This window comes from Silurus meridionalis, chromosome 12, assembly GCF_014805685.1.
Source record: "Silurus meridionalis isolate SWU-2019-XX chromosome 12, ASM1480568v1, whole genome shotgun sequence".
Classification (NCBI taxonomy): domain Eukaryota; kingdom Metazoa; phylum Chordata; class Actinopteri; order Siluriformes; family Siluridae; genus Silurus; species Silurus meridionalis.
In genome coordinates this window covers 6976237-6998472 of record NC_060895.1, presented here as the reverse complement: position 1 = coordinate 6998472, position 22236 = coordinate 6976237, and the positions used below count along the sequence as shown (strand labels likewise).

General features: G+C 37.6%; 1 protein-coding gene across 3 annotated transcripts in view; it reads left to right on the top strand.

The window, feature by feature from the left end:
- Positions 1 to 22236, top strand: part of phldb1b (pleckstrin homology-like domain, family B, member 1b) — a 79632-nt gene that overhangs the window by 55971 nt on the left and 1425 nt on the right. For 2 of the 3 annotated variants that reach the window (XM_046862838.1, XM_046862839.1), the window contains 11 exons: positions 421 to 534; positions 865 to 1023; positions 4437 to 4574; positions 6402 to 6518; positions 6639 to 6741; positions 8338 to 8385; positions 9271 to 9547; positions 13688 to 13778; positions 13919 to 14065; positions 16407 to 16626; positions 17943 to 18028. In XM_046862838.1, the coding sequence (XP_046718794.1) occupies positions 421 to 534; positions 865 to 1023; positions 4437 to 4574; positions 6402 to 6518; positions 6639 to 6741; positions 8338 to 8385; positions 9271 to 9547; positions 13688 to 13778; positions 13919 to 14065; positions 16407 to 16626; positions 17943 to 18028 (1500 nt within the window). The remainder of the gene's footprint in view (positions 1 to 420; positions 535 to 864; positions 1024 to 4436; positions 4575 to 6401; positions 6519 to 6638; positions 6742 to 8337; positions 8386 to 9270; positions 9548 to 13687; positions 13779 to 13918; positions 14066 to 16406; positions 16627 to 17942; positions 18029 to 22236) is intronic. The other variant, XM_046862840.1, reaches the window with a different exon arrangement.

Here is a 22236-nt window from a genome sequence, read left to right as displayed (position 1 = left end):
TTGTGTTTCTAACTTTGTGGCAATGGTTTGAGGAAGATTTGCATATAGAGGTGAGAGTTTTGGTCATGTAGTATATTTCGTGGTGTATTTTGGGCCCATAATGACAAAAATTTACTTCTCTGACAAATTCCATGTCTTTGAGTAGGTGCATATTTATTTGTTGAAAGTAAGCCCACCCATTCCTTTTTATGGAAGTGGTATACCCTAGTTATTAGTAGAAAATGGCATAGGTTTTTCAGTATAACGAACCATATAAGAAAGAGGTTGTAGCATAGTAGTTAAGATAAAATTTTAATTGGCACAGTCTATGGGCTGTAGGGTGTGTGTATGGATCAACTGGCCAGAATACTTTATGTACATTTATGTCTATCATGTCTGACCTCTGGTCCTGTGTAAATCCATTGGTGGTTGATTGTGCAGGGGTTCAGCAGGAAGGCGAATGTCTATAGGATGTATATGAGTGATACCCAGCTGGCCAACTCTGCTTCGCATGACCCACTTACACTTGACCCAGCTGTATCTGCCCCCTGTGAGGTATCCTAGTGCTCTGACATTTTCATTTTTTTCCTCTCGCACTTACTGTACGCTGCTTGATTTAATACGCAACCAATAATCGTGCTTAAGCTCATGCATATTACACATTTACTTACTGGGCTTAGATTACCCAGTTTAAGTGATTTTTTGAATATATAAGATGCTTTATTAAAAAACTAAATTGCATCAGATTGTCATGCTTATCAATGATTAATAAAATATAAATTCTTTTTGTTCTCTGTCTGTCTTTAACATTTTTAACCTGTCTCACTTATTTCCTGTTTATTCTCCTTTACCTGCTTGCATCTGTGTGTCCATGCTCGGTTTTAGGACTATGTTACTGTGGGCAAATTAAACCAGATCTATGGGATGCCGAAGGTGGATTTGTCCCCCACCTCTCCTGTGCGATTGCATCAGCCCTCCCTCACCAAGCCTGCCTTTTCCTGTCTTCCTTCCCCCCATGGCTCCTCTCTTTCTCTCTGTTTTGAGGTGTGTCTTTTTACCTTTGAAAATAACTTCTTTCTAGCCCTTCCATTCTGGTACTTTAATCTGTCTGACATCACTAACCGTGAATCCTGTTTTGTTGTGTTTTAAATCAAACGACTCTAAGCGCATCCTCTTTAACCCCAGTCAAATACATTAATATGAAGGTTTTTATACTAACGCTAAATGCGACCAACGGTGGAAAAGAAAAGTGCAATAAAATGCTCAAACTTTATTTCGTTTCATTAGTGACATGCAGTAGCTATTACAAACTGAAAAGAAAAGCATTCATTTTGTTGCTCTTGCATTGCCTCATCTGTTCACGTCTGCTCGTCTCTTTTGTGAGGTATAAGCAATTTTTCGGTTTATTAACACTTTTATCATGTTTAGTCATTCTTGATAATGACAGATTCAACATTTAATGAGGAAACTATGTAAAAAGGGCGTTCCTTTAGTTTACATGGGTAGCAGTGCCTCCAGGAAAATAAAGGTTCCAGGTTGAAAAACAACACACCTGGATGCATTGCTAAGGGCTGTGAATGGACAGTGATTGCATTGGCATGAGTGCAAAACAGTGATGAATTTGTATCATAGGAATAAATCATAGCAACTGAAGCAATAACGTAATATAAGATCAATGGAACTGAATGGCAGTTTGTATTTGGGAATTCATACCTGATCGCATTTTGTTTTTGCTACAAAAACTACTATATACATTTCTATCGTGGTACAGTCCATTCTGTGGTAATGTTTTCCTTAGAAGAACCTATCATAGTGAGAAATCTAAGGCAGTTTGGTACACCATGAAGCTGGTCTTTTATGGTCATTGACACTTGTAAATGAGAACAAGTATCTTCGTTTATAATAATAAACAAATTGGATGAAGCTGCTGCTTATGTTAAATTCTCAGACATAAAATCTATGTGAAATATGAGAGCTTTTTCTTTAACGCAACAGTCATCGCTAACTTTTTTCAATTCTGTATAAAAACCTAGTCTAATTGCTTTCAAAAAAAGGGTAAAAGATTTTCCTCACATGATCATTATGTGGCACTTTGGAACACTTCATCACAGTCTCTGGAGATTAAGTTCTTTGTCCACCATCAAGCTATCTGTATGCATGCAGAAGCAATTGGCTTACAGCAAGACAGATTACCAGTGTAAACAGTGGTGGACTGATGTAGTAAATGTAGTTTGTTACAGTACTTAAGTAGCTTTTTTGCATATCTATACTTCAACTATTTTACATTCCAAAGTCAAATTACTTTATACTCCGCTACATTTTGAGAAATCGGTTGTTCCATTTGATTTATGAGTGGATGAAAACTTTTATACCACCAATCAGGGAACATTTACATTTGCGGCATTTAGCAGACGCCCGTGTCCAGAGCGACAAACAAAAGTGCTTGGAGTCTCTAGCAATGAATAGATCTACAATGGTACGCTAGATTACAAACTTGATATAATCACACTATAACTCTTGATTTTTACATAGCAAATATGGAAAGTGCTTATTTACTGTATTTTTCTGACTATTTTTTCCCATGTTTTGAACCGCGTGGCTTAAACAATGAAGCGGCTTATTTATGAATTTTTTTCTGGGTTTTTCCTGGTTTCACAAACTTCAAGCCAAAAAACTGAACCCCATAACATTAGACCAATGACAGCTCACCTGTGTTCTGAGCTGCACTGCATCGGGAGAAAAAACTTTTTTTAAATGCATGCCGATGCCAAAAGATAAACTCCCGAGAGAAATAGTTGTGAAAGGAAGGAGGAAGACAATGAACAATGACTTTCTTGGTTGGCTAATGTTTAGATACAAGTCGTTGTAGCACATTAAGTCTGGGTGAAGGGAGAGCTCGCTAACTCCAGTTGCAACAGAAATCATATAAGCACAGACAGGTTTCCAAAACTCGTGCTTTTTTATTTTTCTTGGCAACAGCGTTACGGGTTAGTCAAAGAAACATAGAAATGAGCATCAGAAAATAATAAGGACATATTCCTCGGTCTTGCACACATGCAGTAATAGCGGAAAAATGCAGTGCCAGGCTATTCCCAAAATACCGCTATGCTCCTAAAGGAAGCGCAACATATTTCACCCGTTAAACCTGGTAACAGACACTGTCTTTTGTTAAAGCCTGTGTAAAGTTCAATAGTTTTCCTGCGGCTTATAGACAGGTGCGGCTTATTTATGTTTAAAATACAAATCTTTGTCAAATTCAGCGGCTTATATATGGGTGCACTTTATAGTCTGGAAATTACAGTAAGTGTTTCAGGAAGAGGTAGGTCTTCAACCGTTGCTTAAAGATAGCCATGGACTCTGCTGTACGGACATCTAAGAGAAGTTAATTCCACCACCTCGGTGCCAAAACAGAGAAGAGCGTGCACTCTGTTTCTAATTGCCGCTTGGTGGTAACTATTTAGTAGGATAAACAGTTTAATGTCAGTTTAACAGCAAGCAGAACATTTTAAGAGTAATTATGGAAGAAACTCCTAACTCTAAACAATCATTTTTAAAGTACTTAAAAAGAAGCTTTTGAGCTCATGATATTTTTTTATAGATATGAGTGTTTGACTCATTAATATCATTCTATGTATAGATGGTGTGCTGAGAGTAACAGAGTCTTTTCACATAAACTGAGTTGATTAAGAAGTTTGTGACAAATTATAATAGGACATAATAGCCATAATAAATCATAGTACTTTGGATACTTAAGTACATTTAAAGGCAATTACTTTGTGCTTTTACTCGAGTTAGAGATAAACTCTGTAAACTATTACTCCAGTTAAAGTGCTCCTTTTAAACTTTTACTTATGTACCTGGTTTGTGTACGTCTTCCACCACTGTGTATTACAATACACTGTCCTTGTTGTATTGTCTTGCCATCTAAAGAGCAATTTTATTACATGATCAGTTTAAATGAGAGGTCTACGCATGCAAATAATTACAGTAGTTAACATGTACAGAAGTTCTCATTAGTGGAATATTAAACTGTGTGCACAGGATGGGATTAGAGGTGTGACGAGTAAACATGATGTTTATATGTAAGGCGCAGTGGTGCGCTGATTATGTTTGTGGTTTGTTTACAGGTTCAAACATTTCACACCATCTAGCAGACAATTAGGTGGTTTGTTTATGTATTTATTTATTTAAGCTAATTTGCGTTCTGTCACCCGGCTGCACCGAAGCCGTTTGGTAGAAAACTCAAATTTGCATAAACAGCTTTTTCTTTCAAATGAATTAATAGCTGTTCACTCGTCTCATTAAACCGGAATTTCAGTTCCATAATAACGCTTTCCTCTGTTCATCTTCTTTTTCCTACTTTTCCTTCATTTTCCTTTATTTTTTATTTGTATTTTTTTTTTTGCCTATTTCACCTCACTACCTTTCTGTGCATTCTGATGTGGGTAACGTGGCAGATGGAGCTGTTTAGGCCTCAGATCCACAGGCTAGATTTAGCGCACTGGTACCCGGAGGTGATGGTGGCTGGAGAGCTTAGCCAGCTGTGCCCACCTTCTTTCCTGTCTAAAGCTCACTCAGCACACGTGCCTTTGCAGGTAACTCGTCCCATCAAGACCCAGCTTTCCCTCTTTTTGTTTTCTTTCCCACTTTGCTCTCACATCTTCATGTCCTTAGTGTCATGTAGGTGTCTCTGAAAAGTTTTGAGTGTGAAGTCTGTGCTGTACGTTGTTGATGAGTGTCGTCACATTGTTTGGGTTTTATTTGGTCGTGTTTGGACTTTGTGGCTCATGGCCGTTGCTCTGCTGGTAAACAAACTGGAAAGGTCGCAAGGAATGTCTAGTAAAGCAGTCTGCTCATTTAGGAGTATTGGGAGGTGTGGGATAAAAGCTTGATCTTTATTGTATTACAGCCAGAAACTATTATTGATAATGAGATTAATTTTTTGTTCCTCTTCAGATTACGTAGTTTAGAATTTTGAATATGTGTGTGTGCCTGTTTAGTTAACTGTGAATTTAAATGATACTATGTATAATTGTACATACTATATAACAAAGTTTTATTTGGAATCTTGCATATAAATCTTTGGTTTCACATAATAATGTTGATTATAAAAATTGTATCTAAAAATTAAGAGAACATTTTAAAAGAATGTAGACCCACACTGGTCATATAAACATAGACAGAAAACATAAATAGCACTGTTAGGGCAAAACCTGTCACTATGGCTAAACTCTAGCCAACACAGTCAGGTGCCAAGATACTGTGTGTGTGTGTGTGTGTGTGTGTGTGTGTGTGTGTGTGTGTGTGTGTGTGTGTGTGTGTGTGTGTGTGTGTGTATATATATATATATATATATATATATATATATATATATAGATAGATAGATAGATAGATAGATATATATATATATATATATGTGTGTGTGTGTATGAATGTGTGTATAAATATATATATGTGTGTGTGTGTATGTATGTATGTATGTATATATACATATGTATGTATCATTTCATGTATGTCTATATGTATATATAGATATGTGTGTGTGTGTGTGTGTGTGTGTGTGTGTGTGTGTGTGTATATATTTAAACACTTGGAAATGTTTATTTCTCAGGATATAATCTTGCAAATATTCCTCACGTTGGCAAAGTTGTAACATACACCTATCTGGCATAACATTATGACCACCTCCCCCTTTTTCTGCCAAAACAGTCGTGACCCGTCAAGAATTAACTTCTTGGACACGGGCCAGTCATCGCTCCTCTGGGCCGCCCATGACCCTGTCGCCGGTTCACCACTGTTCCTTCCTTGGACCACTTTTGATAGATACTGACAACTATAGACCAGGAAACACCCCACAAGAGCTGCGGTTTTGAAGTTGTCAAACTCAAATCCTTACGCTCGCCAATTTTTCCTGCTACCACATCAACTTTGAGGACAAAATGTTTACTTGCTGCCTAATATATCCAACCCACTAACAGGTGCCATGATGAAGAGATAATCAGTGTTAATCACTTCACCTGTCTTAATGTTATAATGCCATAATGTTATGCCTGGTTGGGGTACATTGTTATAAAAACAGCCAGTCTGCTGAGAGATGTCTCATACCTGGCTAACAAAGTGCGATTATCCTCACACAGTCTCCAGGTGCTGGTTTTCTACAAGTAGTAATCTTAAAAAGCAATTTATCCCCTTTTTTATTATGGCATTGGCCTGATAAATCATCAAAATTCCATTAACATTGAGACACAGAAAATGAAACACACATTTGAGTCTGTAGTTCCAGAACAAATTTTTCAATGTCAGGAGTTTTCCCAAGTCTGCACATTTATGTACTGAAGAAACCCAAAACATGATAAACTATTTCCTGAAGCCAATACGTGGGATGTTTTGTGTGTTAATGGTCCAGTTTGTCTTTTCTGTAGGTGTTTCGCTCCAGGCTAGACAGCGATGCCAGTCAATCCTCACAGAAGCCAAAACTGAGTGCTGGACTTTCCCCACCTTACACCACAGCAACACTCGGCCGCAACACTCCCTCCAGGGTAAAACACACACACACACACACATATACACACATTTCTATGCTGTGTAATACTATTGAGATATAACACACTACTTTGGTTTAACTCGAATTGTCAATGATTGTCTTTTCACTTGCCCAGAGTCCCATAATTGTAACCAACAGCACTGGAAGTCTCCCCCGCAACCTTGCAGCCACTTTACAGGACATTGAGATAAAGAGGCAGCTGGCACTGCAACAGAAAGGTATTTACACCACGTTTTTATAAGCTCTAATCACACACACAAAAGTAGTATGAGCCAAAGTAGCAGCAATCCTAAACCTTTTATTTATTTATGAAGCATCGACTTTGGAGTATGTATATTACATAGAATGCAGGAGCAACAGGAAATATTGAAAAAGAAAAAAATTGTGTTCCTACAGTATAAAACCAAATAATGTGGATTAGTTAAGTTCCTATTATTTGACCTTTAATTACTTTTAAGTAGTGAGTAGAAGATCGGACCCTTTTAGTGACTTGTTTTTTTAATCTTGTTCATCAAAATAAAAAAATAAAAAAATAATAATAAAAAAAAAAAAATAAATAAAAAAAAAAAATATATATATATATATATATATATATATATATATATATATATATATATATATATATATATATATATATGTGTGTGTGTGTGTGTGTGTGTGTGTGTGTGTGTGTGTGTGTGTATATATATATATAATGTGTGTGTGTATATATATATATATATATATATATATATATATATATATATATATATATATATATGTTTATCTTGTCTACATACAGGATCTTTGACCTTATTTCCAATAATAAAAAAATATTGCAATGCAGCTTAAGACAAACAGAATGAGTGGCTCAATTCTTATATCTTCTGGTCTTTGTCGTTCGTTCTTTTGCCACATGAGTCCCATGAAATGTCAAGATTTGGACCCAAAAAAATCTCTTGCATTGTGTAGTGTCTATGGAAATCCAATGAAAAAACAACGGACAACTCGGAACGGAGGACTTATGAGATGAACTACTAAATTCTGTTTCCTGTGTAATGCACTGCATAGCGTTTATGGGAGTCACGTAATAAAAGAACGAATGACTTGGACAAGTCGAGAGTTCAGAGGTAAATGAATGCAATGTTTTGCTCATTTCCATTAGAAAATAATCGAATCGCTTTTTGAGACGGCTCGTTCTTCTGAGTCACATTAAAGACTCATTTAAAATGATCAAATATTTTTAAATATGTTTAAAACAAATAAAAATCAGAAAGCAGATGGTCTGATTTGGAAAATCTGGGATTATATGGATTTTAAGTCTTTTGATTCCAGTCAAGAAAATATTTGAAAAATTTCAATTCCATATTTGAGTTCAGTTCAATTCCTAATTCAGACAATGTGTTTCCATAATACAGTATATTCATCATACAGTTTTGAAATGTAAGGAAAGAAATCTGAAAATAAAAAATCTGAATTAATTTATTCAATTTGGATTCCTAATTCAGCCAGTATTTGTTTTCAGAATCCAGTACCTTTATATTACATAGTACATTAAACAGCTTTGAAATGTAACAATAAAACTGGATAAAAGCCTGAATTGATTAATTAGATTTGAAAGAAACAAACTGATCAAAGTGATCATCTGATTATCTGAATCTTTTTTTTTTAACATGAAACATACCAGTGCTTGTTTACTCCTCCCCATCCCGTCCACACTTTCCTCTCAACTCCTCCTCCCGTTTTCTTTTTTCATTTTTTTTTTCACAACCAGTGTGACGTTGTGTCTTTCACTTTTGTTCGTTCACCTCCGTTATCCCCCCACTCTCACCCAGACTGCTTGCCATCATCGCCTGAGTTCTCCGCCATGGACAGTCCCACAGGTAGAGCGCATTGAGTCTGGAGTGGGTTTTGGTCTGTCCTCATCATCTCATCTTCATTACCACTTTATCCTTCGCTTTCTCTCTGATTGTTGCGGCTCGACTTTAAATGGTGCATGATTTCATTTACAAGTGTGCTTTCTGTTTTTTTTCTGGACTTTGTTCTCTTTCTTAGCATGGAGCCAAATGGTTGAGGTGTGTTTTTCGCTTTGACTGGAAGCAGTGCCATTCAAACGGGCCAGATTTGCTTGGGCATTATTTGTTTTATTTATTTATTTATTTATTAACATCTTTTTTATTTTTAAAAATGAGTCCAGGTCTCTGTGCTGTACCTGAGAGGGCATGATTGGTCAGCTTGGTTATAGCGTGTTATCCTACATGGATACATGGGTTTATACTTTTTTTTTATTAATTATTTTTATTGATTTTATTTGTTTTATTTAGGCTTGGCATGGAATTATGTGAAATACGGTATTAGGTGTGTGACGGTTTCTGATGAGAAACAAATATGTTAATGGCAATGTTCTGTTTATGCCCAAAAAAAAAAAATCAAGAATGTTTTACATGTCAAACTGTATTTGTAAAGTGGCAAAATAAAATTTTGGAATGTCTATTATTAATTACATCTCAATCTTACTGATCAAAAATGTTACTTATCGAAATAATTTAATATCAATGAGAAATGATTTGTGATGCCACAGTATTATAGGTCATCACCTTTTTTTAAATGCAGCAGTGCACCAGATGTGGTGATGTACAAAAAATACTTATTATACACTCTGTTTTTCCATACCATCTCACACCTAATTTGTCCATCTGTCCATTCTGCTTCTGTTCACATTCCTGCATTTACGTTCTCTCTCTCTTTCTCTTTCTCTTTCTCCGCAGGTCAGCAGGTGATCGAGGAGCAGCGGCGGCGTCTGGCCGAGCTGAAGCAGAAGGCTGCAGCCGAAGCTCAATGCCAGTGGGAGGCGCTGCATGGCTCCCACACGCATCTAAGTGGCTCTCCCACTCCTCCACTGGTCCATCACTCCATACTGCACCACACAGCACCCTCTGCTGGAGAGGACAACTACGACACGCTCAGTTTGGAGAGCTCGGACAGCATCGACACCAGTGTCTCCACCAGCAACAACTCCGCCTGCTCGCCCGATAACATGTCCAGGTTAGAAAAATGCCTTTCCACTAACAGAAATCTATGCAGTTGATGTCCCTGTTTTACATCCAGTCTCTGGAGCTCATTTATCATACATCTGCTTTTGTTTGATTTATTTATTTATTTTTTTATATCTAGTCATGCAGTTAAAAAACAATTAGCCTTTCTGCAGGCTGTTACACTCGATATGTGTGGTGCATTTTGTACAGTAACGCATACATAGAAGGAAATAAAACCAAAAATCAGCTTTTATTGTTCTTGACATAAGATTTTGACATCTTTTGTAAAAAAATAAAATAAAATCCGTATTTGACAACCTTTACAGTATTCTATCACCAGTCAATGATTGACGTTATTCCCAACATGCCTTACAAATACATTATATGCCTTTTAACCTGAATGTGGTGGATGTATAAAGTACAATACATAAGTGTGTTCCGATTTTTTTCTAAATGGAAATAACCGTGTATCCCTATTTTACAATGTATGTACAGACAAAAAAAGAAATCCCTGTGCAACGTTTATTGCAGCAAAGCAACTAACGGACTCGAGAAAATCAGAAAAACGGTTTAAAAGTAATCTGAAATAAAAAGCCCAAAGTTTTGGCCATGACTCCCTTGAGGGAAGGTAAAAACTTTTTAATGATCTTTTTCCTCTTTTTTTTTGGGGTACTATTAATATCTTAGCATTTTATTACGTGTGATAATGACGAAATATCTGTGAAAGCAAACACTTTAATTGTCTTGTTGGTTAAATTCGTTCTTAATTTTATCCTAAGGGCATGTGGAATTTTGCACTGCTTGTACATAAGTGGCGCTAGCTAGCATTATTAGTTCGCTTACTTGAAAAGCACTTGCAACAGAAGCCAAACAGAGGTTTCCTATTATGTTTTTGTTTTGTTTTGTGTTTTTTTTTTTTTACTTTAGCCAGACGTTTGTTTTTTTTTTTTTTTACACTTTAGCCAGACTTTTTTTTTTTTTTTGTACTTTTGCCAGCCGTTTGCCATCAGAACCAATTGGTCATTCGGCGGTGGATTAAAAACGAGCCTACGTTTCATTCAGCTGCATCTCAACATTTTAGAACGCGTAAAGATCTTATTTCTTGACTTGGGCTCAGCCTTCAGCACGATCATTGCAGCGCTGCTGGACATGAAGCTGACTCGATCTGCCAAACTCCATCTGCCAATGGATCACAGGTTTCCTGACAGACAGTCAGCTTGGCAAATACATGTCAGACACTATAACTCAGCACCGGCACACCCCAGAGATACATGCTTCCCTTGTTCTCTTTTCCCAATGCAGCAACATCTGCAGCTCTAATGAGCCGTCCATCAAGCAACACATGTTTGCACAGGACATCGCTCTTATAGGCCCCCGATATCCATAAGCACACGCAAATGTATCAGGTTTAGTCAGGATACCTGAACAAAAATCACAGAATATGAGTATTGATTTCAGAACCTGTATCACCATCAGCTATTGAGTGATTCAGGTTTCTCTAGACTGTCATGTCATGTAACCCTTAGCCAGAGAAAAATGCTAGCCACATCACCAAAAGGCTCCGCAAAGCCTGAGCCAGCGAAACAAAAAAAATCCAATCTCCCCCCAGGCAGTATCAGTCCACATCCATCACCATGTCCATCCTGACCTCTTCTATAATTGTCTGGTTTGGTGCTGCTGATACTTGGGCCAGAGGCAAACTGCAGCGAATCGTCAACACTTCTGTTATCAAAGATCCGGTCTATCTCGGTGTCCATCCCAGACCCAGAATGAAGTAGTGTTACAGTGCACGCGTTTCTGTGCAGTCCCTTTCCCTTCCCATCCTGCCCGATTTCAATAAAAGTAACTCTCTAAGAAGTAACAGCTGTAATGTAATGTGTACTTTGGATATAAATTTTATAACACCAATATGCACACTGATAATAATTCCAATAATAGTAAAAGATAACACAACATGCAGTTTTTAAATGAAGGTTTTTATTATTACATGGCCCTGTGTGAAAAAGTGTTTACCCCCCTGTAAAAACTGTGGTTTATCACACCTGAGTTCTATTTCTCTAGCCACACCCAGGCCTGATTACTGCCACGCCTGTTCACAATCAAAAAATCTCTTAAATAGGACCTGCCTGACAAAGTGAAGTAGACCAAAAGATCCTCCTAAAGTTAGAGATAATGCTGAGATCCAAAGAAATTTAGAAACAAATGAGAAAGAAAGTAATTGAGATCCACAGTCTGGAAAAAGGTTATAAAGTCATTTCTAAAGCTTTGGGACTCCAGCGAACCACAGTGAGAGCCATTATTCACAAATGGCAAAAACATGGAACAGTGGAGAACCTTCCCAGGAGTGGCCAGCCGACCAAAATTAACCCAAGAGCACAGTGACGACTCATCCAAAAGATTCTACTACAACATCCAAAGAACTGCAGGCCTCACTTGCCTCAGAGTTCCAAGATGAAAACCGCTGCTGAGCAAAAAGAACATAAAGGCTCGTTTCAGTTTTGCCAGAAAACATCTTGAAAATCCCCAAGACTTTTGGAAAAATTCTCTGGGGACTGATGAGACAAATGTTGAGCTTTTTGGAAGGTGTGTCCCCCATTAGGTCTGGCGTAAAAGTAACACCGCATTTTAGAAAAAGAACATCGTACCAACAGTAAAATATGGTGGTGGTAGTGTGATGGTCTGGGGCTGTTTTGCTGCTTCAGGACCTGGAAGACTTGCTGTGATAAATGGAACCATGAATTCTGCTGTTTACCAAAAAATCCCTAAGGAGAATGTCTGGTCATCTGTTCGTGACCTCAAGCTGAAGCAAACTTAGGTTCTGCAGCAGGACAATGATCCAAAACGCTCCAAGTCCACCTCTGAATGGCTGAAGAAAAACAAAATAAAGACTTTGGAGTGGCCTAGTCAAAAGTCCTGACCTGAATCCTGTTGAGATGCTGTGGCATGACCTTAAAAAGGCGATTCCTGTTTGAAAACTATCCAATGTGACTGAATTACAACAATTCTGCATAGATGAATGGAGCAAAATTCCTCCACAGCGCTGTAACAGACTCACTGCAAGTTATCACAAACGCTTGATTGCAGTTGTTGCTGCTAAGGGCGGCCCAACCAGTTATTAGGTTTAGGGGCAAACACTTTTTCACACAGGGCAATGTAGTTTTGGATTTAGTTTTCCCTCAATAATAAAAACCTTCATTTAAAAACTGCATGTTGTGTTCACTTGTGTTATCTTTTACTAATATTTGAATTAGTTTGATGATCTGAAACATTAAAGTGTGACAAACATGCAAAAAAAAAAAAAACGAAATCAGGAAAACACTTTTTAACACCACTGTATTTAAGTATGTAGCATGACAAGACTTTATATATATTTGTGTGTGTGTATATATATATATATATATGTGTGTGTGTGTGTGTGTGTGTGTGTGTGTGTGTGTGTGTGTGTGTGTGTGTGTGTATCTGTGTATGTATCTGTTCAAAATGTATCTTAAATTAATGCTTTTCAAGTTTTTAATACTCTAATCAACATGGGCATTTGTAAATATTGGTGCTTTATGCAAATGTATGTGTATTATTAGTAAAACCAAACTCAACATTCGCTGTTTCCACACGGACTGGTCAAACAGAAATGCACGCAGCATTAATCATGCGTTAATACAATTTGTGCAGTTAAAACAAATGTGTTACCTCGTTAATTTTCACAGCTCTAATAAATCTAGCATGTAGCTATGACAAGGCACATATATATGTATATATGTGTGTGTATATGTATGTGTAATATTACATATACATACAAAATTGTACCAGAGTATGAGTATATTTTTTTAACTATAATGATGTACCCACCAATTAACATGATCCCGATTCGGATATTAATTTCATTCATAAAGCACAACATTTTCAAAGTACTTTTTCCTGATCTTTCATTTAATAACTATAAAACAACAAGAATAATGTGCGTGATGAAACTGGTGCGTGGTTAAGATTTTATGCCATTCGTCATGTGTCATGTCCAAAGTTGTCTCTGCCGCTCTATTAGGCAGGCAAGTGGCATAGCAGGAGCTAATAATCTGTTTGAATTAAATTACTGAATGTGGCATGTAGACTACAAAAAAAACTGAAACAAACCCTGTGCGCTATTGTGACACAGTGCAAGCGGGCTGAATGCGCTGAAAATCGAAGAGATGGAGAAGCTGCTTAGGGAGGCTCATCTGGAGAAGGCCAGACTCCTCGAGTCCAAGGTGACGGAAAACCTGCAATCTGTACATGCAAAGATTAATTATTTAATATTGTATTGAAGGAGAATGCTAACTTACCTTAATGGCTTTCTTGCCTCGTGTGTGTGTGTGTGTGTGTGTGTGTGTGTGTGTGTGTACTGCAGGAGCGAGAAAGCCAGGCACGTAAACAGATGCTGCAGGAGGAGAGGAAGAGGAGAGAGGAGGCCGAGAAGAGGCTGCAGGAGGAAACGGTGCACCGGCAGCAGCTCATTGAAAAGGAGGTGAAGATGAGAGCAAAGAATTTCTCTCAGGTGAGGCTGCTGAGGTGAATGATAAACAGGGGACACTGCGGATCGGATGATGTTCGGGATATGAATGCACAGACAAAAAAAACCCATATCCAGATAATACGATTTCAACTCATTATGGCCAAGATTTGATATTTGACAATGCCACAGAATTTACTGTGATACAAAAGAAGTTTTCAGGAATAACCTCTGATTAATAACTGACTAATGTTGTTTAGGGCTTGGGGTAGGCTTACTGTTATTTCTTAAATGATGATGATGATGATAGGATTATTTTAAAAGTATCACATGTACATGTCCTGCCTTGTTTACACATTAATTTAGGAATTGGAATATTTTTTGAATGGACCAGTTGTGTCTTTATATATAAATATTTAATCGGTTACTCTTTATTGGTTTGTAATTAGAATCAATAATTATTATTGGTCAGCACATTTCTATTAAATATAACACAACCGCAACACTGCACACAAACTGAGCTAATTTATTCTGGTTGTAAAGATTTGTAATAAACTGCATATGTGGTTTTAACGAATTGAAACTGAATACATACGTAAACACAACCGTTTCAGACATATTCAGATATGGCCGTCACTTTTCCCGTTTGTTTTTGCTGCAGTGGAAATAAATGACCATGGCTCCATAAGGATATTATGAATTTTTTTTTTGGTTTGTTTTTGTGGCCCCCGCATGAGATCATGCACTCGGGAACTAATGAAATTCTTGTGTAAGATTTGTACAGCATCTGTAAGCAGCTACCTGTAATGTGGCCGCCAATATTGTATCAGCGTTTCTCAGTGCGGCTCAGGGATGGGGATGTGCACTTTTCCCAGCAGCGTTTGTCAATATTTACGGAAAGTTACGAGGGATTACTATTTCATACTAAATTATTTTGGACAATTTACATTTTCTGCAGCGAAACTAAAAAAATATAAAAAGTACAACTGACAAATTTGAGGACGGTTTGCAGAGTTACACAGAGAGTCGGCATGCAGGTTTACAGAGTTATGATGATAAAACAGTTCGACCAAAATGAATTTGACTTCTAAATCCAAATGTCCACATACGTCATCTCTAAATCGGGTGTGTTCCGAATGTTTCGAAAGCACAACACACACGTGATTAGCAAGCACTATACTGAACAGTACTAGCGATAGTTTGAGTTCGGGCTTTGTCCTAAACCCCACAGCAGGCTTAAGTGCATCTTTTTATTTGTTCATTTTGTTGTTCATTTATCATTTCAAAGTAAATTAAAGTAGCACTGCTTGATTACTTATCAGAGTTTTTTTAAATGAACTCGATATTCTTGATCGGCACTATATAGCGAGTATTGAGATTTTATTGGCTGAAATTCTGTTTAATTTAATACAAACTGTAATATATTCAGTTGTTTATGACAAGAAAAATGTGTGTGTGTGTGTGTGTGTGTGTGTGTGTGTATGTATATATATATATATATATATATATATATATATATATATATATATATATATATATATATATATATATATACAGAATACAACTTGAAATTTAAAATGTAATTTTAAAAAACTCGGGTGATATAAATGTAAATGCACGTGAACTGAAAATCGATGCGATGGCAACATGGTCATATATATAGAATTAAATGCAAGCAAGCACACACACACACACACACACACACACACACACGTTCTTGTATGACCACGTTGACATCGCATCGTTTTTTCAGTTCATGTGCATTTACACTTCTATCAGCTGAGTTTTATGTACAATTTTGAGTTCTGTTTTTGACTATTTGTATCTCGAGCATACCTACACGTTTGGAGTTTGGAAACCTACTGATTCCGACACTTTTCCAATCCTAACAGTGAAGGTCATAAAAACAGGTTATGGAAATCGCATCTAACTGTTTCACAGCATTACAGCTTCCATGCCAGAGCTCTGTGTGACTGTGATGGGGACTTTATATCTCTGTTCTGCTGGGGAGCGAGGAGTTTGACACCCAGGGGGAAGGCGGCTTTGAAGATGTGGCGTTTGTAGTCAGTGTCCTTAGAAATTTGATTTTATGCACAAATAAGGTCTTCGTGTCTTTTTATAGTGCAGGGACCCAAGCTGAGCCGTGCGATGCAAATAAGCGATTCGTAAAAAAAAAAAAAGAGAGATGTAAAGGTTGACTGCTCCATCGTGATGAATTTGTTTTTATTCAGAATGAAGACCACAAATCAATCGCCGTGTCTGGTAATGATTTCGAGGAGTTTGTTTCAGATGTGTCTGTAGAATCGATCACGGGTTGCTGTTTGAAGAAATGTTACAAATATATTTTCCTTCCCTTTTATTATTGATTTCTTGTTTTTGGTCAAAGGCTCGGCCCATGACGCGCTACCTTCCCATCCGCAAAGAGGAGTTTGACCTGCGCTCGCACGTGGAGTCGTCGGGTCACAACGTGGAGACCTGCTACCACATCATCCTCACAGAAAAGATGTGCAAGGGCCACCTGGTTAAGATGGGCGGAAAGATTAAATCGTGGAAGAAACGCTGGTTCGTCTTCGACCGTCTTAAACGCACGTTCTCCTACTACGCCGGTAGGTATTCAGCTCTGCACGTGAGCCTCGAGCGCGAAACCGGCCTGGAATGATGCGCGCCTACAATTCTGAACCGAATCCATTTTTATTGGCGCGAGTAAGATATCACTTACAAGCAAAATCGACTTGGCAGCAAAAGAGTCGAGTATGGAAACAAATTAAGCCCAAAAAGTGAAATAAATGAATGAAGGATTTACAGTGTTTTACAGTATTTAGATTTTTTTTTTATATGAATTATAAGACATCTTTCTCAAGAGCTGAGTTTTGGCATAGTGATGCTAGCGTGGGGGGATGCGGTAATTAGCGGCGGCTTTAGCTCGGGAAGGCTGCTGTGGTTTCCGATAGCCTCGGGATAGCTCGAGGCATACAAATATCCAGCAGCTCGTCCGCGTTCTGTATGATGCTGATGAAATCGAGCGCAATGCTGTGGAAATTCTGTTTCACACTCAGCCGTCGTGCTCAGCAGGGATAGCGGTTTCTACCCCTAATGGTTACACAGGCAAAAAAGATGGCGCAAACTCAATAACAGGGCTCGATTGCTGCCTCCCAGATCGCTGCCTCTGAGGACAGTGTAGTTTTACCCACTTGTTTTTACATTACGGTTCACATAAACCGTGTTAAATATTATTAAGTGGAATAATGCAGGAAGTTTTTTTTTTTTTTTTTTTTTTGTCCTTAACATGACATTTTCGTGTTTTCTAATGAAAATTAAGAATAATTTCGAAAAAAAAATTAAAAGCATAAATACAGAGATTTAATGAAATAATGGTTTTACTTTTTTGTGCTTTTTTTTAAATATAAGTGTAAAAAATCTGTCACATGACCTCCCTTTTTAATTTGCACACCCTCCACACACACACACACACACAGATTTTCCAACACTGTATAACAGTGCTATATTGTTTACATTATTAATGTAACATTTAACTTAAATTAATATTAAAAACAAAACTTAATTTCATGTAATTTAATCTTCAAAATGATATTAATATTTAATTATTATTTACAGAATTTTGTGAAATCTATTTTTTATATAAATACTTAAAACATTTTTATTTTTTTTAAATTTTTTTTAAATGACTGGTTTGTATTATGGCAAACAGAAAAAAAACAACTCAAGGCAACTTCAGTCTGTCACATGACTGTAGATGTCCACACACATTTACACAAACATCCACACACACCTGATCCCCAAATGAGGACGTAACGTTTTATAAAAAAAAAATAAAATTCAAACGTTAAAGGTATGGCTTCTCAACATTGTTAATTTTTTTTCAATCTTGTCCTTTTTTTTGTTTATTTTTCATGGTTCCCAGACAAGCATGAGAGCAAGCTGAAAGGAGTGATCTATTTCCAGGCCATTGAGGAAGTTTACTACGACCATTTACGCAGCGCCTCGAAGGTAAATCATCCCATTAAGGAGTGTTTTTTGCTGATTCCCAGCTGATTCCCCGTCTCCGTAACGAAGCTACACGCGCGTTTTCACTCGCTGCTGCCGCGTCCGAGCGTTCACACTGCTCCGAGTCCTCTGTAATTGCTGCTTTTATTTATTCATTCTTTTTAAAAGCTCATTTAATTTCGTTCATTTACTTTCCATGGATTCGCTTCTCACTTGTTGATAGCATTTTTTTTTTGTATTTCTCTCTCTCTTTCTGTCTTTCTCTTTCTCCACTATTATTTTCCGATTATTCTTTCATTCTGCTGGCTGTGCCTCACAGAAAGGATTTTTCAGCCTGAACTTGACAAGTGTATGTATGTTCAGAACGAGTCCTGCATGCCACCAAAACTCTTTTTTTGCTCGTGGGCAAAGGCCGAACCGAATTATAAATTCTTTTTTGCTATAATAAAGCCTTTTATTCCTCGTTGAGGTGAATTAGTCACAGAGTCTTGCCTTGGAGTGATGGGGCTTATTTCAGCTCTCCCCCCACCTCCACCCTCCAATCCCTGGCCGCAGTATTTAATGGCATTAGGTCAGGTCTTGATTGTGTGGTGGCAAATAGGGAATGAGGGACATATTCGTATTATTCGGATCCATTTACCTCCAGCACATCTCTGAACTGCTGCCTCCTCAGTTTTACAGAGAAGTGCGTGTGTGTGCATGTGTGTATAAATGTGTACAACTTACTAACTGTCTATGTGGCGCTTTGTCTGTGCGCAAGTGTTTATTTTATCCAACCACAAACTTGCACTGTGTGTGTTTTGGAAAGTGGTGTCTAGGTTATATTATTACTTTTTAATCATGATTATTGCCTTTTTTTTATTATTGTTTATGAATCACAAGCTAGCTAGCAAATAATACACCCTGTCAATCGGGACCACCATTTTTTGTATTTATTTTTTCATTTATATTTATTTATTTATTCATTTTTCTGTTTCCGATTTTTATGAAACGCTCATCTGGTGAACAGAATAAGTGAGCTCGCCTTCACCGAGAAGCATATATGCAGCTCTTCCTTCAAATTTGGCCAAAATAATGAGCCTTGGAAGACAACTGTCTTATGCTGTCTTTAGAATTGGATTGCCATTATTTCAGGAGAGAAGCCTAGAAACGCTGCCCAAAAATGTCTGCCCAGACAGTTCAGGCTCCTGAATGGCATGCAGTAAAAAAAAAAAAAAAAAAAAAAAAAAACTAAAAATTTAAGGAGAAAAATTTTAAGTGTCTGCAGTAACAATATTTTACAAGTTTAATAGGTAAAGATGGAAACATGATAAGAAAAATCTGCATTTTCTCCTAGAATCAGGCAAATATATATATTTTTTTTTCATTTATAAAGAATTGCATGCATTTTTGGTCCATTTATGGTTACATTTAAGTTTGTGAAATGTCCATGAAACAAGTTAGGTCTTATAACAAACCAGTCTTTAACCCCACAACCCCCCCCCACACCAAAATGTTAATAAGAAGAGAGAGAAAAAAAAAACGCAGCTTGTTATATTACAGAGAAAGCACAAAATGCAAGTCCTCTTTCCTGAAGTCTTTCCTGCGGTGGAAAAACGTGCTGGAAAGCTGTTGCAACATGCTGACACCCAAGACAATTACATGCCATCGACACATTTCGAATCCGTTTATTATTCGTCTCCGAATTTTGCGTGCCACCGTCTGCCAAGCCCCTATTGCTGTTGCTATAGAAACGTGAACGCGTTAGAACAAGCGGTTCATATAAACTTGTGATTTGAATAACAGCTGGCACTTTTATAGGAAATAAATAGAGACATTGATATTTATGGCACGGAGCAGACACCTTTATCCTGAGTGACTTAGAGAAACCGCTTTGAAGTCTCGATTAATACACTCTGGTACTTGTCCATTAAGTCACTTTCGGTCTCAAAACTGAAGGAATTATGAAGAAATTCAACTCCAATTCAATACAATGTAGATTGTAGATCAGATGTAGATGTAGAACTCGTCTACTAAATACAGTGCATCTGGAAAGTATACACAGTGCTTCACTTTTTCCACATTTTCTTGTCACAGCCTTATTCCAAAATGTATTCAATTCATTATTTTTCTTTAGATTCTACAAACAATTAACCATAATGACAATGTATAAAAAGTGTGTTTTGAAATCTTTGCAAATTTATTAAAAATAAAAAAATTTAAAAATCACATGTACATACAGTGGGGCAAAAAAGTATTTAGTCAGCCACCAATTGTGCAAGTTCTCCCACTTAAAAAGATGAGAAAGGCCTGTAATTTTTATCATAGGTACACTTCAACTATGAGCGACAAAATGAGAAAAAAAAATCCAGAAAATCACATTGTCTGATTTTTGAAGAATTTATTTGCAAATAATGGGGGAAAATAAGTATTTGCTTAATATCAAAAGTTAATTTCAATATTTTGTTATATGCCCTTTGTTGGCAATGACAAAGATCAAACTTTTCTGTAAGTCTCCACAAGTTTTTACACACTGTCGCTGGTAGTTTGGCCCATTCCTCCATGCAGATCTTTTCTAGAGCAGTGATGTTTTGGGGCTGTCGCTGGGCAACACAGATTTTCAACTCTAGGCCTAGGCCACTCCTGGACCTTGAAATGCTTCTTACGAAGCCACTCCTTCGTTGCCCGGGTGGTGTGTTTGGGATCATTGTCATGCTGAAAGACCCAGCCACGTTTCAGCTTCAATGCCCTTGCGGATGGAAGGAGGTTTTCACTCAAACTCTCACGATACGTGGCCCCATTCATTCTTTCCTTTACACTGATCAGTCGTCCTGGTCCCTTTGCAGAAAAACACCCCCAAAGCATGATGTTTCCACCCCCATGCTTCACAGTAGGTATGGTGTTCTTTGGATGCAACTCAGCATTCTTTCTATTTTCTATAATTCTTTAAAAATCAATTAATGTAATTTTCTGGATTTAAATTTTTTTTTTCTCATTTTGTCTCTCATAGTTGTGAGTGTACCTTTGATGAAAATTACAGGCCTCTCTCATCTTTTTAAGTGGGACTTAAAACTTGCACAATTGGTGGCTGAATAAATACTTTTTTTGCCCCACTGTAAGTCCAAAATTCACAGCCTTTGCTCAATACTTTGTTTAAGCACCTTTGGCACCAAATACAGACTCAAGCCTTTTTGAGTATGATGCTACAAGCTTTCTATTTTTTACAGTTTCTTCCATTTTTTCTTTTTAGAACCTATCAAGCTCCATCAGGTTGGATGCACAGCCATTTTCATCTCTCCAGAGATGTTTAGTTGGGTTTAAGTCTGGGCTCTGACTGGGCCACTCAGAGACATTCACATGGCTGTGTGCTTAGGGTTGTTGTCCTGTTGGAAGATGAAACGTCACCCCAGTCTGAGGTCCAGAGGACCAGGTTTTTATAAAGGATGTCTCTGTACATTGCTGCATTCATCTTTCCTTTGATCCTGACTAGTCTCCCAGTTCCTGCTGCTGAAAAACATCCCCACAGCATGATGCTGCCACCACCATGCTTCACTGTAGTGATAGTGTTGGTCAGGTGATGAGCAGTGCCTGGTTTTCTTCAGAAATGACACTTGGCATTCAGGCCAAAAAGTTTTTGTTTCTCATGGTCTGAGAGTCCTTCAGGTGCCTTTTGGTGGATTATCAGGTGCCTTTTACTGAGGAGTGGCTTCCTTCTGGCCATACAAACCTGATTGGTGGAGTGCTGCAGAGATCATTGTTATTCTGGAAGGTTCTCCTCTCTCCACAGAGAGAGCTCTTTTACAGTGACCGTTGGGTTCTTTGTCACCATTCTGACTGAGGCCCTTCTCCCCAGGTCACTCAGTTTGGCTCAGCGGTCTGCTCTAGAAAGAGCTCTGGTGGTTCCAAACTTTTTCCATTTGTGGACTATGGAGGACACTGTGCTGGTTTGTTCTCTGACATGCACTGTTAACATGCACTGTTTTGAGTGTCATGTGAATACTTATGTACGTGATTTTTCTGTTTTAATTTTTTATTTAAAAAAAAATGTGTAAATATTTCAAGCACACTCCTTTCACGTTGTCATTATGGGGTATTGTTTGTAGAATTTTGAGGAAAATAATGAATTGAATCCATTTTGGAATGAGGCTGTAACAACAAAATGTGGAAAAAGTGAAACGCTGTGAATACTTTCCAGATGCACTGTACATCAGCACATCTTAAGCCCAGGAGTC